Source organism: Typopeltis vanoorti, chromosome 8 (assembly GCF_054136105.1).
Source record: "Typopeltis vanoorti isolate ZY-2024b chromosome 8, IOZ_Tvanoo_1.0, whole genome shotgun sequence".
In the NCBI taxonomy this organism is placed as follows: Eukaryota; Metazoa; Arthropoda; class Arachnida; order Uropygi; family Thelyphonidae; genus Typopeltis; species Typopeltis vanoorti.
In genome coordinates this window covers 121153322-121172304 of record NC_143556.1, presented here as the reverse complement: position 1 = coordinate 121172304, position 18983 = coordinate 121153322, and the positions used below count along the sequence as shown (strand labels likewise).

At 38.3% G+C, this 18983-nt stretch overlaps 1 protein-coding gene across 1 annotated transcript in view; it reads right to left on the bottom strand.

The window, feature by feature from the left end:
* The window catches only part of Cubn (Cubilin), a 2223842-nt gene that overhangs the window by 1694878 nt on the left and 509981 nt on the right, over positions 1 to 18983 (bottom strand). Inside the window, exon 16 of the mRNA XM_090396294.1 lies at positions 7619 to 7862. Within this exon, the coding sequence (XP_090252420.1) occupies positions 7619 to 7862 (244 nt within the window). The remainder of the gene's footprint in view (positions 1 to 7618; positions 7863 to 18983) is intronic.

Below are 18983 nucleotides of genomic sequence, written 5' to 3'. Positions count from 1 at the left end.
ACACACCTAATAGGCCAATTACGATCCTCTCCCAGCCAAGCCATGGTCTGTTAATAATAATAATACTCACCTTTCCAGAGCCAAACGGGGCTCTGGAAAGGTGAGTATTATTATTATTATTATTATTATTTGTGACACCTCCAAGGAGTCCGAAGACTCATCGTAGGGGGACACCTACTGTATTTTTGTCTGTAAATTGCACGTGTTCTGAAGGGCTGATTTGTGTGTACATGTTGACCAATATGATCATCAGAGGAAAACTACAATAAGAGGAAGAGGCAAACCAAGACATCATTACATGATGGACAGGGAGCACAATATCATCCAGATCTTTAGAGATGCACAAGATAAAAATGAGTAGAAATCCATGCAACAAAATCAGCTGTAAGTTGTGATAATGAATGCTACTACACAAGATTGTGAATAAGTGAAAGATATTTTTATGATTTTCTAAGATCATTTACTTATTGTTTTGTTTATGTAACAAATGCTTCTTTGGTTTTATCCTGTCAGATTTTATTTCTTCAGCATTATCTAGGAGCTTCCGTAGCTCAGTCAGTATAGATGAATCCCTTTGATCGGAAAGACCTTGGTTCAATTCCCGTCAGTGACGTGAGGAACCATTATCTGGTCTCTTTCGACCAAAGGTGAGTTAGCTGGTTTCGTACGGAGGTAAGGGTTTTTTTAACCTGGAAACTCGAGTTTTTCATCCCCCAGAACAGGCAAACCAGCCCCGTGAAAACATATGGATTACAGTCATGAATATGTCCCAGCCATGTACCAGTCTTTAGCCTGGATAAAATTGGGAGGTTGGGGAAAGCAACGGTGAACTATCCTGTAAAAATCTCACCAGGAATATTTTGTGGGCAATGCCTATGAAGTTTCTGGTTATTTCTTCAGCATTATCTAGGAGCTTCCGTAGCTCAGTCAGTATAGATGAATCCCTTTGATCGGAAAGACCTTGGTTCAATTCCCGTCAGTGACGTGAGGAACCATTATCTGGTCTCTTTCGACCAAAGGTGAGTTAGCTGGTTTCGTACGGAGGTAAGGGTTTTTTTAACCTGGAAACTCGAGTTTTTCATCCCCCAGAACAGGCAAACCAGCCCCGTGAAAACATATGGATTACAGTCATGAATATGTCCCAGCCATGTACCAGTCTTTAGCCTGGATAAAATTGGGAGGTTGGGGAAAGCAACGGTGAACTATCCTGTAAAAATCTCACCAGGAATATTTTGTGGGCAATGCCTATGAAGTCACCTACGGTCGGAAACAAATGAAAGGGAAAATCAGTCAGTCAGCATTATCTGCTGTACTTCTAATGTTCCACGTAACATATGTAAGTACATTTTATACTTTTCATATTTTTCACAACCATGGGAATAGAAGAAGGAGAGGGGATGTGATTGAGATGTATAAGTTGAAGTGTTGTTACCAGTTAATGTAGACGAACTGGAGGATATTTTTCAGACAGTAGGGATAAAAGGGTAGAACCAGAGGCAATCCCTCAAAGCTTTATAAGTGTGAGCAATTGAGTGAGATGGTTCTTTGCATGGAGAATGGTAGGTTTATGGAATGCATTGCCTGAAAGTTTGATGAGTGCATAAACTATAAATAGGTTGAAGATACAGTTGAATGATCTCTTTGTATGAGAGTATGGACTCACTATAATGAGCATTTTGACTCTATGTAGGTTCTGATATTGATAATAATAATTTCTGTTCCATAATCTTATATTTTGTCTTCTTTATATATGAGTGTAATGTGAAAAGTAATTTTTATCTCCCCTCTGCAAAGTAACTATCATTAGAATAAGAGTATTTTCTATTAATTAGTGAAGAGTATCTGGTAAGAGAGTTAATCAAATACTCTATTGCATTTGGAGAGGAGTAAAAGAAAGGAAGAAAGAAGACGTGGAATACAAACTTATCCACAGATAATACAGCAGATGTAAGTCCAGATCCAGATGTTAATATACATACCTACACTATAAATTAAAGATACCAAGAAATTATATACTTGTTTAATCCTTTATCCAAGTGTATTCAAGCAACTCGTATATTGAGGCTATTGACTTCACATCACTTGCTTTAGTATCCCATAATGCAAAGCACATAACCTCACAGGCATGCATAATGCATTATGGGAAGGGTGACTACCCAGACCAGTTTTCACCTTTATTGAAGTCTCATCAGTGGGAACCAAACCCAGAGGTGATACTAAGGTTGAAGTAATGCAGAAGTCGCATTTTCATTTATGAGTAGCCAAAACGTGTCACATCTTATTATTAAAATACCCTGGATTAGAGATAGTTGTTGGAAGTTTTCTCACTTGGTTATATTATAAATTAAAGATGGAGGGCAAAGTCTGACTGTCACCTCCTTGTGGTGCCCTCTGAATGATCTAATGACAGCAGCATTTCTTGTTTTCCCACCATGGAGACAAATTTCAGTGGTCATACCTATGCTACCGTGTATGGGGACGCCGACGCGAATCTTGATTTGTAAATTATGTCAGAGTTGAGAAATGAGCAAATCATTCCACCCATTACAAGAAATATTAATATCATCCAATGTAATTTAAATGGTATCGTTACCCCAGCAAGCAAAGAAAAACTAAATGAACTATTACTTTACTACTAGCTGACAAACATGATGCTGATATTATCTGCATCCTGGAAACCAAACATCGACAAACCAATAGACTAAACATTAAAAACTATGAAATCATATGACAAGATAGACCTACTGACCAAAATAGAGGAGGGCTTCTGACACTAATCCGAAACTAGTCATATAAAGTTGTTGAGCTAGACATAGTAGCAAAAAGAACCGAAATACAAGGAATCCAAATACTGGAACCAAGTAAAAAGCCATTAAACATATTCAATTGTTATTATCCTCCTGACAAACCTAGACCAAATCTTTCCAGCCTATCCCATCTCATTGAAGAAAACTCCATAATCTTAGGAGACATGAATAGCAAACATCTGTTATGGGGTTCTGAGGAAATAAACCCAAGAGGAGAAAACCTGAGTAATTTCTTAGATGAAACAGGACTAATAACTCTCAACAGTGGAGAACCTACTTATCTGTCTCATTCTTATGATACAAAAGATGCCCTAGATATCACTGTGGTGTCTCCAGATCTTCAGGACAAAGCTATTTGGTCTCTTTTGGAACGAGTAGGAAGTGACCATATTCCAATATTAATCAATCTGAACCCAAAAATGACTAGACCCACCCAAAAAATAAAATATCATTGGAACTTCCAGAAGGCAAATTGGGAGAAATACAAGAATGAAGTAAGTAAAATGCTGAAAGATCACACACATACCATGATGACTTAGACAAAGACTATATAACTTGGAAGAATACTATCCTAAATGCAGCAAAGAAAAGTATCCCAAAGGGCTACAGGAGAAAAGTTATTTCAAACTACACAAAGGTTCACCAGGAAGTTGCCAGTAAAATAACTAAATGAAATGAATTATTTAATAGCTTAAAAATTGAAAGCTCTCTGGAAACCAAGATCAAGTACAACAAGATAAATGCTGAAATTAAACAAAAATATAATATACTATAAGGAACTAGGTGGCAAGAATTTTGCCACAACTTAAATTCAAACACTTCAAATACCAAACTTTGGAAACTGACTGCTAATTTATAAAGAGACCTCCAAAGGCAAGTGAGACTAACATGCTAAAAGATCCAGATGGAAGTATCAAAATTGGAGATACGGAGATTGCAAATACCTTGGCTTTTCATTTTTAAAATATAAGCAAACTAGAAATGAATACTAGGAAAGACCATCAAATATCAAAACAGGCTCGACAGCAGAAAAATGCTGCAAACTCCCCAAAATATCAAAACAGGCTCGACAGCAGAAAAATGCTGCAAACTCCCCAAAATATCAAAACAAACTATTCTGGGATTCATTTACAATCTCTGAATTGGGAGACGTCTTGGAGAGACTATATATAAATAAATCATGTGGACCAGATAACATACAAGGAATTATGATTAAACATCTTCCTTCCCTAGCCCTAGATTGGCTACTTTGCCTATACAACAATAGCCTAAAACAAGGAAGAGTTCCGAAAAACTGGAAGAAGCCATAATCATACCAATCTTAAAGCCTAACAAACCACAAGACCAACCAGGAAGTTATAGACCAATTTCACTGACTTCAATTAAAGGCAAATTAATGGAAAAAATGATACTCCGTTTGAATTACTATCTAAACAAAAATAGTATACTACCACATTTTCAGGGTGCCTTTAGAAGAAATCACTCAACAACTGATCAACTTTTCTACTTAACCCAGACAATTCAAGATAACTTCCAGACCAAACCTACCAAATCCACCACTGCAGCTTTTATAAATTTTAGCAATGCTTTTGACAAGGTGTGGAGGCAGAAACTCTTTTCCAAACTTTGTCATATTGGAATAGAAAGGAAAGTTCTTAACTGGATCTATGACTTTCTAAGAAATAGAACAATTCGAGTTAGAATAAATAATACCTTTTCCAAGAAAGTGAAAATAAGCAGGGCAAAATAAGGCAGGACAAAATAAGCAGCATTTTGAGCCCACTCCTTTTTTCCCATCTACTTAAATGACTTAGATAAAAATATAAATAAAGAAACAAAGATAGCTATGTTTGCTGATGATCAGGTCCTATTCTCAGCTCACAACAACCTAGAAACAGCAGAAGATCACTTAAACAAAGCCATTGAAAGTTTAGCTACATACTGTGAAAACCAAAAAATCAAAATTAACCCTACTAAATCAGAAATCTGTGTTTTTACTATTAATAACCACCTCAGAAAGTGGAGACCAAAGATTAAGCTAAACAGTTAACTAATTACATTTAATGAAAACCCCAAATACCTTGGAGTTACTCTGGATCCATCGCTAAGCTTCAATAAACATATCAACAATGTTGCAGTCAGAGCAAAAAGAAGACTAAATATCATGAAAAGTATCTCAGGTAAAGAGTGGGGAGCCAATACTAAAACCTTAAAAGTCGCATATACCTCTATTATCCGTCCCATAATGGAATATGCTTCACCTATCTGGATGCAAACATCACAAACCAGTTTAGACAAGCTTATAAAAATCATATGTGGACTAAGAAATACAAACAGAACTAAAAACAACTAACGGTATTGGATGCAACTCATACCATGCAGAATTAATAGCCATTAACACAGCACTGCAATATTTGGACAAACAAAACCCGATGGAGTTTATTTTTTTCACAGATTCCTTAGCAGCCCTTCAAGATATTAAGAACTGCTACATTAGCCATCAAGAAATACTTAGAGATACAGCAAAACATCCCCGCAGCGTAGTTTGAAGAAAGGTGGAACACATACACACTTCGGGAATGGTGCAGGTTCGATTCTCGTCTCTGAGAAGGGGGAATCTTTAAATCAGTTTTAGCGCCTCCGTAGCGCAATTGGAAGAACGACGGTACATTGCGCCCTTCGATTGGAATAGGCCTAAGTTCGATTCTCGTCGCGACGGGAGGAATCTTTATCTGGTCTATTTCAATCGAAGGTGAGTTAGCCGATCTCATACGGAGGTAGCAGGGTTTTTTCTCCCGTAAACTCGGGTTTTTCATCCCGCATACATACAAATCGGCCCTTCAGAACACACGCAATTTACAGACAAAAATTACTAGTTGTGGTGGTGTTGGAGGTGGGCGGTAGATGGCGTTGATGGAGATGATTCGTAGTAGAGGTTAGGTGTAGAGACAGTTCTAGGTGTCCTCCCGCGATGAGTCTTCGGACTCCTTGGAGGTATCAGGAATAATAATAATAATAATAAACAAACTACATAAGGATTCTGAAATAATCTTCCAATGGATCCCATCCCATGTGGAATTAAAGGGAAATGAAACTGCAGATGAAGTAGCAAAAATGGCCGCAGCATCAAGTGATTCCACAGATTTCGATCTTTTTAAAACCACCCAAAAAGAAAACATAAAAAGAACAATTCTTCAGGACATGACTCATCACTGGTACTCAGCAGAAAATCCAGGAGTTACCATCAACTCTAAGTTTAATTGCAGTACCACTACCATGATCTCTCGCCTCAAGACCAGCCACACAAGACCAATCAAGTTTAGCAATGGCATAAAAGTCTTCCCCACCTCCAAAATCTGTAACATCTTGTCATAACATACGAGGAAGCATGACCAATGCACTTGCTAAACTGTATGAATATTTCCAAATGTGAAGTCTATAACAACCCAGAAAAGGTGCTGTATAAAATACATGAACTTGACCTCTATGATCTGGCGTAATAATACCATGGGATAATAAAAAAAATAAAAAAAAATTAATAAATTAAAGATACCAAGAAATTATATATTTAGTTTAATCCTTTATTCAAGTGTAAGCAAACAAGGTGTGCACCTGAAAGTTTGCAGTCTCATCAGTGGGTCTGGCTCCTACTGATGAGACCTCAATAAAGGTCAAAACTGGTCTGGGTAGTGACCGTTCCCATAATGCATAGCATTATACATGTCTGTGAGGATACGTGCTTTGCATCATGGGAAACTAAGGCAAGTGATGTGAAGTCGATAGCTTCAACATATAAGTTGCCCTAGTCCTGAAAATACTTCACGTGCAAACTTTGTTTGCTTACACTTGGATAAAGGATTAAACAAAGTATATAATTTCTTGATATCTTTAATTTATAGCATAACCAAATGGATAAACTTCCAACAACATACCTACACTGTTTAACAAACAATCCTGATACCCAAACACAATATATGAGGAAGTACCCCAAAATCTGAACCTGATGCATGCACATTTCTAGTTATGGATGATGCTGCTAGGCATAGTGAGTATGCAGTTTTCCATGCCAGTCTGGCAAGTGGTGCCATCCTGTGTGAACTGGTTCATTGGTCAGCATGCTTTTTCCTTAGTGCTTAGAAGCAAGATTTTGTGGTAGCTGACCACAAGGAACAGAGAGTGTGCATGAAATTTTGTTTTCTTTTGGGTAAAACTGCAGCTGAAATTAGTGTTATGCTTCAGCAAGCCTTCAAGGATGATGCTTCAGGTAAAACACAGGTCTAGAAGTGGTTTTCCCATTTCAAAAATGGAGACATGGCAGATGAAGACCAACCACGATCTGGCTGACCTTCAACTATCAGAAATGGTGAAAATATCGAAAAGGTTTGCCATACAATCAATGAAGATTGGTGAAAGCGTCCAAGCAAGTTTCTGAAGTTTCTGGAGATTTTGAAGTTTTTTGTCCAACAGTTCTTAATGAAAAACAAAATGGCAATTGTTCCCCACCCTTCCTACTTGCCTGATCTCTCTTCATGTTTTCACAGATAAAGAAAACCATGAAAGGGCAGTGATTCATGATGTGGACAAAGTGAAAAAAAAGTCACTTGAGGCCATAAAGAGTATTCCAGTTTAAGAGTTCCAGAACTGTTTCCAGCAGTGGAAAAAACATTGGGACAAGTGCATTGACTCATATGGAGAGAACTTTGAAGGAGACTAGAATATGGTATAATAAACTTTAATAACATTTTAAAAAATAATAATTCTGGTTATTTTTGGATACCCCCTCATAGAAATGCAACTTTATCATAACTTACCAGGATCAGATTGATTCCAGTGAACTTCAAAACCATCTCCTGAAATACTATGATCAGAATGAAACCACAAGTATGCTTGATTATGTGTGGTAAGTAAACTGCCATTATCTCCAGGAAAATTATTTCCACAGTATTTTCCAATACTGGGCGAACCAACAGTAGCACCATCGTGGATTTCAAGAAAGTCATAGGAACAACCATCGGAGTATTCCAGATGAAATATTGTAAATGTAAGATTTAATATCTATAAAGAAAAGAAAAGTTAAAAATAAATTAACAAATTGCAAAAAAAAAAAGAAAAAAGATTACAAAGGTAGTTATTAGTGTTATCAGCAGTTATATATTTTGCTGATTTTATCAACCATACTTATTTTCTTCAGTTTAAAATCTTTAAAATAGGAAGTGCTAGGTGATTTAGATATCTCTAGATGACTCAAGATTTAGTGGCAACAGAAGTGGTACAAAAGAAATAAGTGAGTGACAGGAGAGAGCGATATGAATCATTGCAAGCTGTGAGTGAATTTAGCAATATTTTTGAGCTGGGCTAAGAAAAGTGTTTTTAAATAGTGTACAGTGTTTCTTTTTAGAAACACTGTATCATATGTGTCCTTCAGTAGTGATAATATTATTATTGTTATTATTCAGGCCTCCACTGAGTCAAAAGACTCATCCAGGGAGGTCCTTCGTAGGAAACACAAGTCTATCAAGACTCATCATGGGAGGTACCTCCTAGGAAACACAAAGTCTATCATACCACTCCTTCAACTCATGGACTGTTCTTGCTCTCACCACTCTATCAGGCAATGCATTCCATGGTTCAACCACCTTCCATGCAAAGAAACCACTCCTCACCCTCTTGCTCAAAGCTTCCTTTTGTAACTTCCAGGGATGGCCTCTTGCCATCATTCTTTCCCGCTGTTCAACCAAGTGAAAGAACTCCTCGCTGTCAACCCTGTAATCATTTCTCAATGGTTTAAAAGTTTCAATCATATTACCTCTCCTTCAGTTTAAAAGTTTCAATCATATCACCTCTCCTTCTTCCATCTACCAAACTCTGCAGTCCACATTTCCTCAGCCAATCATCATAACTAACATTGTACAGTCCTGAAACCATCTTTGCTATCTGCCTTTGTACCCTTTCCATAGTTCATTTATTCCCTTCAAATCCTGGGGTCTGATCAGGGTATTATATAACGGAATGATAACTCTTTGATCTCTGCAGGTCAGCGTCCTTCTCAGTATTACAGCAATCCTCTGAGTTAACTTCACCACCTTTGCAATATGTCCCCTGAATTTCAGGTTTCTATCAATCATCAACCCCCAGATCTCTTGTCTCCCCTACTTCCTCCAGTACAACTCCTCCAATAGAGCATGAAGTGTCCCATCAATGTGTCCCAAACCTCAAGAGCTTATAATTTGCTGCATTAAACTGACACCCCCCATTCATTTGCCCACCTGTCTAGTTTATTCAAATCCTCTTGCAGGGTAACCACATCTGCACTATTACTAATAACCTTTCCCAGCTTCACATCATCCATAAACAACTGAATATCCCCCTGGATCCACTGGCAATGTCATAGATATTGGTCCCAGAACTGCACCCTGTGGGGCCACACTTGTAACCTTATGCCTCCTTGAAACTGCCCCACCATACACAACTCTCTGATACCTATTGGAGAGCCAATTCTGAATCTATTGACCAACCTGACATCCAAACCCATGTGCTGCAACTTAAATATCAGATTATCATGTGGCACCCTGTCAAATGCCTTCGCTAAATTCCAGAAAATGGCAGTATATGCTTTTCCCTCATCAACTGCTCTTGTAACTTTATTATAAAAGGCTAGCATATTACTAACACAAGAGCACCCCTTAACAAATCCATGTTGACTCTCACAGATAACATTATCCTCATCTGCTAATGCTGTATATGGTCCCTCACTAATTTCTCCAAGATCTTACTAACTACTGATGATACACAAACTGGCCTATAATTAGACACTTCCAGTCTGCTACCACCCTTATGCAATGGCACTATCTTACCTTCCTTCCATTCCATGGGCACCTTTCCAGTAGCCAGACTTTCATTGAAAACCCAGGTCAAAGGAGCTATCAGTTCTTTAGCACATTCTCTTAAATGGTGAAATGCCATCCAGTCCCACAGCTTTACCGACATCCAGAGTACTCAGTATTTGGAACACACTCTCCTCCTGCACCTCTAAATCTCGAACCTGCCCTATCACTCTGGTATTAAAATTTACTCCTCCAGGATGAAATACACCAATAAAGTGTTCATTGAACAATTCCACTATGTCCTCTGCATCAGTCACTCTGTTCCTATTTTTATCCCACAATGTCATTCTTCCACAATCATTTCTTCTCCTACTGGCCATATAGCTAAAAAATTCCCTAGGATATTCTTTGGTCTTAGGGCCAATCTCTTCTGATATTCCAGTTTTGCTTTCCTTACCATACTGGTCACTTTCCTGGTGTTTTTGTTGCTGGAATTTTGTTTATTTTGTTTTGCTAATTGTTAGTCTTACAGCTTCTGCTTTCTGAAAGTGGCATCCATTAAGAAATATAGGTGTGCGGCATGAAAACAAGCTTCGGCATGAAGATCGAGCTCTGTCTTGGATTTTTCCCAGTGGCTACATTGTTAGAATTCCTTCGTGTATACACCAAAAAATTTGAAAGATTTGCAGACTGTTAGAGTAAACGAAAGAAGGAAAGCATTAGTGTATGTGTAAATTGTATTGATAGGTTAGAGCATTCTGAAATGGAAGCTAGCTTGGAACCATGGTAGAAGAACTTACATAAGAGTTGCTAAAAATGAAACATAAAACGAAGTATCTGGAAGATGGCATTAAACACAAAAAAAAGAGATTGATAGAAGTGAATAAGAATGAGGAAGTTGACATTACAAAACTAAAAATCAAAGGATAATTGTATATCATTGTATGGAGACTCAATCATTAGAGGTTGATGACTAATAGAGTACAATAAACATGCTTTCCAGGTTAAAAATTAAAACAAATTACTATTACTATTATTACGGGCAACTCCAGGGAGTCATAGACTCATCGAGGGAGGCCCCAAATCATATTCATCACAACTATTCGACATTCATACAGTATCTATCATACCTCGCCTTAAACTCATTCACTGTCACAGCATCCACCACAGACTCAGGGAGTGCATTCCACTCATTCACTACTCTAAAAGTAAAGAACCCAGCTCTAACACCTTTACTAACCACACTTTTGCCCAGTTTCCATGGATGTCCCCTAGTCCTCCCACAACCAGCCCTGTTCTCAAAAATATCTTCTGAATTAATTTTATAGAAACCCTTCAGTAATTTGAATGTCTCAATCATATCTTCCCTCCTCCTCCTATCAACCAATTTTTGCAACCCACAAATCCTCAACCTGTTCTCATACGGTTCATTCCACAGACCTGCTATCATCTTGGTCACTCGCCTCTGGATCCTCTCCACCTCCTCCCCATCAAGAAGAAACCTAGGTGACCAAATCTGAGCACAATAGTCGAGATGGGGTCTTATCAAGGCTCGATACAGAGGAACAATAACCTGCTTGTCTCTGCTTGTCAACGTATTCTTCAGCAACCAAGTGATTTGATGAGCTGATTTGGCCACTTTTGCAACGTGTCCCCTAAATTTCAATTCCTTATCCACCAACACTCCTAAATCTCGTGCCTCATCAATTTCCTGGAGCACAGTTCCACCAATGCAGTAAACTGCCTCCAATCTTTTCACCCCAAAATGCATAACCTTACATTTTGCCACATTAAATTGACATCCATTCTCCCTAGCCCAGACCTCCAATCTATCCAAATCATCGTGCAAAATTTTGACGTCATCTGCATTCACTATTGCCCTACACAACTTCACATCATCCGTAAACAAATGAACCGTTCCTCTCAGATCCTTTCCTATATCATTTATGAACAAATTAAACAGCAGTGGTCCAAGAACAGATCCTTGTGGCACACCACTAGTCACAGGCCGTCTTGTGGACTCTACTCCTGAGTAAACCACTCTCTGATATCTCTCCTTCAACCACCCTCCTATCCATCTCACCAACCCTATGTCCATTCCCATATGCTGCAATTTACTGATTAGAATTCCATGTGGTATCCTGTCAAAGGCCTTAGCAAGGTCCAGTAGAATCACTGTAAACTCATTACCCTTATCCAGTTCAGCCGTCACTGTGTTATAATACATGAGCAAGTTACTGTGGCATGACCTACCCTTCACAAAACCATGCTGTCCCTGATACAGTATCCCATTTTCTTCTATCCAATCTTGTATTTTCCTCTTGACTATTTTCTCTAAGACCTTGATAATGATTCCTGTTATGCTGATTGGCCGGTAATTTTCAACAGCAGCCTTGGAACCACCGTTGTGCAGTGGAACTATTTTCCCCTTGGGACGTACCCAGTCCTGAGGCTCAAATTAAACAAAATGGTCAAGGGTACTGACAATTCTTTGGCCACTTCACGTACGACACGAGCTGGTATACCATCCAATCCCACAGATGTATTGACATTGAGGTTCTGTAATAGACTAGTTACCTCTACTTCATTCATCACAATTCCAGTATAAGCTGTTGGTTCTTCCATTTCTGCAAAGTCACCACCTGGATGATATACTCTTGCAAAGTGCTTGCTCAGTAATTCCACAACATCGACTGATTCGGTTACCTCCCTACCCTCAGCATTTTTTAAGATCAGTCTACCATGAGCATTTTTCCTTTTACTTGCAACATATTGAAAAAACTGTTTGGGATTCTCTTTAGCCTGCATGGTCAATTTCCTTTCGTAATCTGCTTTTGCTTTTCTTACCACCCTTGTTACCATCCTGGCCTGAGCTTTATACTGTTCCTGCACCTGATGGTCACCCTTCTCCTTAAATTCCCTCCACAATTGTTTCTTTTTTTGCAGCTCAAGCTTAATAGTGTTATTCATCCATTTAACCCCTACTTGATTTATTATTCGGACTCTTGGCATACAGTCAACCATTGCCTCCTGCAAACAGTTCTTAATCACCTCCCATGCACTATCAACATCCAGCCCTTGCAGTTTTACATGCCATGGCATTGAGTCAAGCACACACCTAAGCTTGTCATACTTACCAGCCCGGTAATTCCACATGTACCCTGTCTTAATTGTAAATTCGACTCCTTTAGCCACCTCCCAATTCATGACCTTATGGTCACTCTCACCGATTGGTGGCAACATGGTCATGTTTGTTACAGTTACATTCTCAGTTGCAATTACTAGGGCCAGCACTCTCTGCCCCCTGGTATTTTCCAATACATGTTGCCGTAGATAGTTGTCCCTTAATAACTGCATAAAATCCAATTCCTTCCTCCCATGTGCCCTCTCCTCTTTCCAGTCAATGTTACCATAACTGAAATCACCCATAATAATTACCCTCCTTCCACTCATTTCTTCTATTTGCTTATGCATACTATCCCCACCATCCACTCCATCACCAGGTCTATAGCAGCACCCAATTGTATATTTTGTTCTGCTAGATTCTATCTCTAAAGACTAGAGACCGCAGATATGAGAGTCCTGAGAAAGATTAGAGGTGTGAACAGATGGCATAAATGGCAATATCATATTAAAAATGAGGATATTAGGAAAGAACTTGACATTGTCAGCATCCAGGAATGCGTTAGCAGAGCTAATCTCAGATGGTATGGTCACTTAAATAGAATGGGAGAGGAAAGATTAGCAAAACAAGTGTTCTCTGCCAGGTTGGCAGGAAAACGACCCAGAGGAAGACCAAGATATAGGTGGAGTGATACGGTACAAAGTGCCTTAGACGATAGAAATATAAGATCTGATAATGTTGGAGTCTTGACAAGTAACAGACTGATTTGGAGGAAAATTGTAGATAGGAAGTTAGTAATGATGTAATTTTTTCATGTGGTACTGTCATATCCTGTACACCCCTTGAGGGTACATGGTAGAAATTTGATGATGATGAGATTCTATCTCACACCAAACAGCCTCAAATGTGCTTTTTTCCCCATCCTGCAGTTCAACTTCTATACTCCTTGGCTGAAGCTCATCAGCTATCATCAATAACACTCCCCCCCCCCTTTTTATTCACCCTGTCACTCCTGAACATGCTATACCCATCGCATTCAATCCCACTAGCTTTATCATCTTCTGTCAGCCATGTTTCACTAATACCGACAACCTGTGGCCTGGAAGTGCCAACCATGGCCCAAAACTCTTCCTTCTTGTTCCTAATACTCCTGGCATTAGTGTACATGAATCGCAGAAGCCCATTTGTACCATCCCTACTTTGTTGCCTTATACTAACTATCCCATTCTGATTTGTTGTCCGTCGTACTCGCCCGAGCATAATATACTCATTCATACACTTAACTGCCCCCCCTAAAGTCTGCATATTTACCTCCCTCCCTCTTAATAAATCTAGTTTCCCTGAGTCTGTACATCCACTTCCACATCATTCATCAACACTCTTTCAAGTCTCCGTACACCAACTCCATTCAAATGTAACCCATCCATCTTATATAAGTCCTTTCGCCCATCGAACTCATTCCACACATCCACAAATTCCACACTACTCTCCATGCATAACCCACACATAAAGTCATTGGCAATTATGGCCCTCCTTCTAAACACTTCGCTGTCATACCGTGATAAGATACTCACCATCCTATCTCTCTCACTCTTCTCTTTTGCTACCTTAAACAACTCCCTCACATCCTCTATCATTTCCATTTTGTCTTCTTTCAAATCATTCGTTCCTGCCACGATTATCATCTCTTTCACCCTCTGTTTTTGCAGTCGAATAGATTCGCTGATGTCCTTTATGTTCGCACCTGGCTGGTACGACTTCGTTAAACTCTCAATTATTATGCCTCTTAATAGCGAATCCCCATACAGCACTCGCTCCTTCACTTTATTGACGTTTATGAACATTCTATTATTTGCCGTCACAGACTTCCGCCGGTTATTTGTCGGTACGTTCAACACACATTTTTCCATACGCTCCAGTTGTCTTTTGGCTAAATAATTGAGGCATTGACAATGAAAAGGGTAGAAGTGCCAAAATTTACAAAAAGTTGTTTTCTCACTGAAAAAGATGCATTTTTAATGCCAATAGTATGGAAAAGGACATATGTTCCCTAGCCCATTTGGTCTAATTGTAATTCACGTCAACATTCAAGTCATGTCGTTTTCCTTTATATAAGTGATCATTCAGTTTTTTGCTTCTCCTGTAAAATTTGGATTTTTGCACTTACACCCTTTTCATTGTCAACGCCTCCATTAATGCTTTGCAGAAACGGAAGGGCGGGAATCAGAATTAGTGGTAGTACTGATGCACGAATGACTTGGTGAAAAAAGGAATATTGATAGAGATTTGAGGAAGTTTTCTGGGGATTTAACGGATAGTAGTATTGTTGAAAATGTCATTAGTGTGTTGCCCAGATATTGAATTCAGAAAGAAAGAATTAATGATTAGCAAGATGGATCAGTTGTGTGAGTCAAAAGGGGTTCAGTTTGTGAATCTGTGAAGTGAATTTGAAGGAAAGCTGGAATAGTTTAACACTAATGGATTGCATTTGAATAGGTTTGGTGTTGAGCATTTAGAAAGTTTATTGTTTGCAGAGAAGGCACAAAATCAAAAAATAAATATAGCTAACAGTCAAAGGGTACACGAGATGAATTATAGCACAGCCAAATGGGTTGCATGACAGGAGGAAGATGGATACAAGGTTCAAGATGTAGTTGCTGTAGGACAAGGTAATGGAATGTATAAAGGTGAGGATGAGAGAGGTACAAATGGTAATCAGAGTAAGGATCAGAGAAATGGAAGTGGACTGACTGAAGAGAGGTGTGTTATAGCAGATAAAGTAAAGAATGTTGGTGCTGGTAAAATGGCTTCAAAGACACAGGGACTGTCATTGGCATACCCAGAGGGGGGTGGGCCAAGGGGCCCTGTCCACCCAAAGAAAAAGGAAAAAAAAAACTAGAAAATTTTACAAAAATCTTTTCCAAATTAAAATTCTTTTTTTTTATCTATGTTGCATCATGTCTTTTATTTCTATACTGCTTATGAATTGGCGATCATTTCAGATGCTCAGTCATAGGTAGTATGCGATGCGTAGTGTGAATTCTCAAATCGTCTACTCAACTCGGGCATCCCCCCCCACCCAAGATTAAATCCTGAGTGCGCTACTGGGGACTGTTATGTTTGTATGCAAATATAAGGAGGATTTGAAATAAGAGAGGTGAGTTTGTTATTGTATATTGTCAAAAATTGTATATCCTGCCATTTGTATTCCTGATATACAATTTTCCAGAAGGATAGGAATGTGGAAAGAGGGGATAGGAAGTGCTGTTAATGATTGCAAGGAACTGTGTCTGTAAAGTGTGCAAGTTGATAATACATGTGCAGATTTTGAAACTGTGTAATGCGATATTGAAATTAATAGGTTAGTATATCAGATAGGATGCTGTTATAGACTGTTATAGAATGTTATAGAATGCAGAGAATACTAATGATTTTAAAATGTACAGGCAAATTGGTTGTACATGTAAAACAAAGGTGTCTTGACAGGAGATTTTAATTACTAGAATGCAGAATGGCAAGAAGAGTATTGTACATGAACATGGAGAATAAGTTTGCTGAATTTTTGAGGGATAAATATCCAAAGTAGCATATGACCGAAGCAACTCTAGAGGCTTTAATATTTTGGATTTGGTGATAACTTCACAATATGTAGTTAGTATTAATAATGTACTAACTGAGGTATTAAGTGAAGGACAACAGTGTGGTAGGAAGGGTTGTTTGTGTGCTGCCCAGGTAAGACAATGATGAGTTGGCGCAAGAGCAAAGATCTTCATTGAAATGTAAGTGGGAATGTGTGAAGAGACAGGAGTGCAGTTTGTGAACATGTGAGATGAGCTTGATAGATGAATGGAGCTGTATAAGAGCAATTGACTGCATCTGAATGGTGTTGGAGTAAGTCATTTGGGAAGGATGCTACTGGAGGGAAGTGTAATGAGTGATGCAAACAAGGTATCTACGGAAATCAAAAGATGATGTGAATAGGCAGGGAAGTTTACAAGTTGAGACTGATTTGGTTATGAATAGAAAAAAGAATGCAAGAAGAGGTAAGAAAGTTGGACAGGGAAATGGGATAAGCTAGGGAGATCAGGGAGGGCACATTGGAAGGATAGTGAATTCTGAAAGTGATAATGAATGCACGTGTGTGTCTGTGGATGGTCAACATAGGAATGGAATGGCCAGGAATATATGAAGCAATGAGGTCTGGGAGGCCATGCGTGGCAAAAGATGAACAGTCAGCAGCAGGTGTGGAGAAGCAGATGGTGGGGGGAGAGTGCATAAGGACTGGCTATAGACAAGAAATGAATTATGTTTATTTACAAATGCCAGGAGTGATAGAAATAAGGAAGATGAAGTTGTTGAATTGAGTGAGTTTATGTGCCCAAAAATAGTTGGAATAAGTGAAGCATGGTTGGATGAGAATGACATTATAATGGGAATAGAAATGGAAGGATATAAAATTTTTCAGAAAGACAGGGCACACAAGAAAGGATGGGGGGAGTGCAGTTGTGATAGCAGGGAAAATATGTTCGTGCAAAGTTAAGATACAAGGAAAAAAAATTGGCAGTGGTTTTGAAGCAGCATGAAGTGAAATGGAGGTTGATAGAATGAGATACTGATGGGGTGTAGCCATATGCCAGGGAATGTAGAAGGTGGAGAGAAAGAAATGTATATGCAACTTGGCTTAGTAGCAAGGAAAGAGTAATCATTATCAGTGATTTCAACTAAGACAATACTGACTGGAATGAAGAAACATCATCAGTGATTAAGGAGAATGAATTTCAAGACAGTTCTTAAGCCACAAGAATTGTAGGCTGAAAGTAATGGAGATCACATGAGGGTTAAGAGTATTAGACCTCATTATATCATCCGAGGATGTGATTGTGAATGGAGTATCTAATCTTCCCCTCACTGCAGAGAGTAACCATGAAGTGATCACTTCAGTTGCAGCCAATCACATATGAAAATCAACAAAGAAGGGATTGTGGAAATACAAGGCTGTGATTATGGAAAGGAGACAACTGGGAGCTATAGCATGGAAAGAGGAGTTGGGTGGAAAGAATACAGATGCTATGTGGACACAGATCAAGAACAATTTTATTCCAAAGGTGAAAAGCCTAAACAAGGTAGGAGTAAAATGGATGAAAGAAGAGATTAAATGTGAAATCTAGAAGGCGCTGTGAAAGGAACACATGATGAATGTTGGTAGTGATCAGTTGCATAAAAAATACAAAAAGCAGGCCAGGAAGGAAACTCAGTTGGTAAAGGCAGCAAAATTGGAGTATGAGAAGAAATTAGACAATCAAGCTAAGAAAAATTCCACTGAGTACTTTAGATATGTGGCAAGTAGAAGGAAAAATGACTATGGGATTTTGTTGGATTATAGTTTATTTGGCACAAAGACAACACAGGTCATAATGTGCCATACTAAAGGTTACAACATTAGCATTTACAGAAAAGTGTAAACAATATGCCTGTACAAGAATCTAGTTAAACAAAGCAGCATCTATAGATAAACAGAACTGCTGCAGAGGGCACAGCAACACACAAGGTCAGAGGTTATTATAGTAGTGCAAAAATAGTTAACAATATAAGGTAATACATAATATAAGAAACACTAAGCCAAGGAATGCTGTATCTACATATATGTAAAATTATAACAGATGCCTTTATAGCAGCACAAAAATAGGCAAAAAGGGATTATTATACAATATGCATGGATGAAAATTAAATTGAGCAATGCAGTAGAAACAGAATTTAGGATACATATAAACAGAATTACTAGAAAGTACACAAATAGGTAAGATGTCCTACAGCACTACATGATTATTCGAAAAATAAAGTAGTATATAAGATGCATACACAAAATGTATGTTAAGTGATGGAGTATCTGCATATAAACAAAATTAATGCAGAAATTTCAGCAGTACATAAATAGATAACGATAGGTTAACATATGTATATACAAAATAAGTCAAAGAAAGCAGTGTCTACATCTAGTAAGATTACAACAAACATTATTATACTAATACTTAAATAGTCAGAAAGGAATTATTATACAGCATTGATGCATAAAATTTAAGTTTAGCATTATGGTATTTACATATTAACAAGATTACAGCAGGGTGATACAAATATACAAGATCAAGGCCTATGGTAATACATAATTGGTCAGATTTAACCTAATGAATAATATGTATGTATAAAAGGTAAGTTAAGTAAAAAAGTATT